The sequence below is a fragment of the Chaetura pelagica genome, unplaced genomic scaffold (assembly GCF_000747805.2).
Source record: "Chaetura pelagica isolate M959 unplaced genomic scaffold, ChaPel_1.0 scaffold493, whole genome shotgun sequence".
Taxonomy (NCBI): domain Eukaryota; kingdom Metazoa; phylum Chordata; class Aves; order Apodiformes; family Apodidae; genus Chaetura; species Chaetura pelagica.
In genome coordinates this window covers 119,499-119,929 of record NW_009952696.1, presented here as the reverse complement: position 1 = coordinate 119,929, position 431 = coordinate 119,499, and the positions used below count along the sequence as shown (strand labels likewise).

At 67.5% G+C, this 431-nt stretch overlaps 1 protein-coding gene across 1 annotated transcript in view; it reads right to left on the bottom strand.

Annotated features, from left to right (window-relative positions):
• LOC104385533 (cerebral cavernous malformations 2 protein-like) overlaps positions 1-431 on the bottom strand; it is a 3,336-nt gene that overhangs the window by 596 nt on the left and 2,309 nt on the right. The window contains exons 4-5 of the mRNA XM_009994001.1: positions 269-416; positions 31-72 (exon numbers count right to left, since the gene is read on the bottom strand). Of these exons, the coding sequence (XP_009992303.1) occupies positions 31-72; positions 269-416 (190 nt within the window). The remainder of the gene's footprint in view (positions 1-30; positions 73-268; positions 417-431) is intronic.

The following is a 431-nucleotide window of genomic DNA, read 5'->3' as shown; positions in this document are numbered from 1 at the left end:
CCCCCCCAGCCGGTACTCGCGGAGCAGGACGGCGAACTGCTGGATCTCCTGTGGTGACAGCTTGTTGCGCAGCTGCGGGGACACGGGGACAGGTCGGGGTTGACTCACTGACACAGCCAGGACACACCGGCAGTGCACACCCCCAGCTCTCCCCCTCTGCACCCAACCGGCTGCTCCCCGATGCGGGATGCTCAGACCTGCCCGCTGCACCCCCCCACCCTGGCCACCAGCACCGAGCAGGGTCCCTGGCCCATCCCTGTCCCCTCACCGTCACCATGTAGTCCTGGAGCTGCTCCAGCCCTGCGCTGCTCTGGTCGCTGCTGCTGCAGGCGGTGGCCAGGCTGTGGTGCGACCGGTGGAAGGAGGGCGAGGAGCCGCCGCTGTAATAAGCCTCAAAGGTCTCGTGGGAACCATTGCTGTGGAAGGAAGGG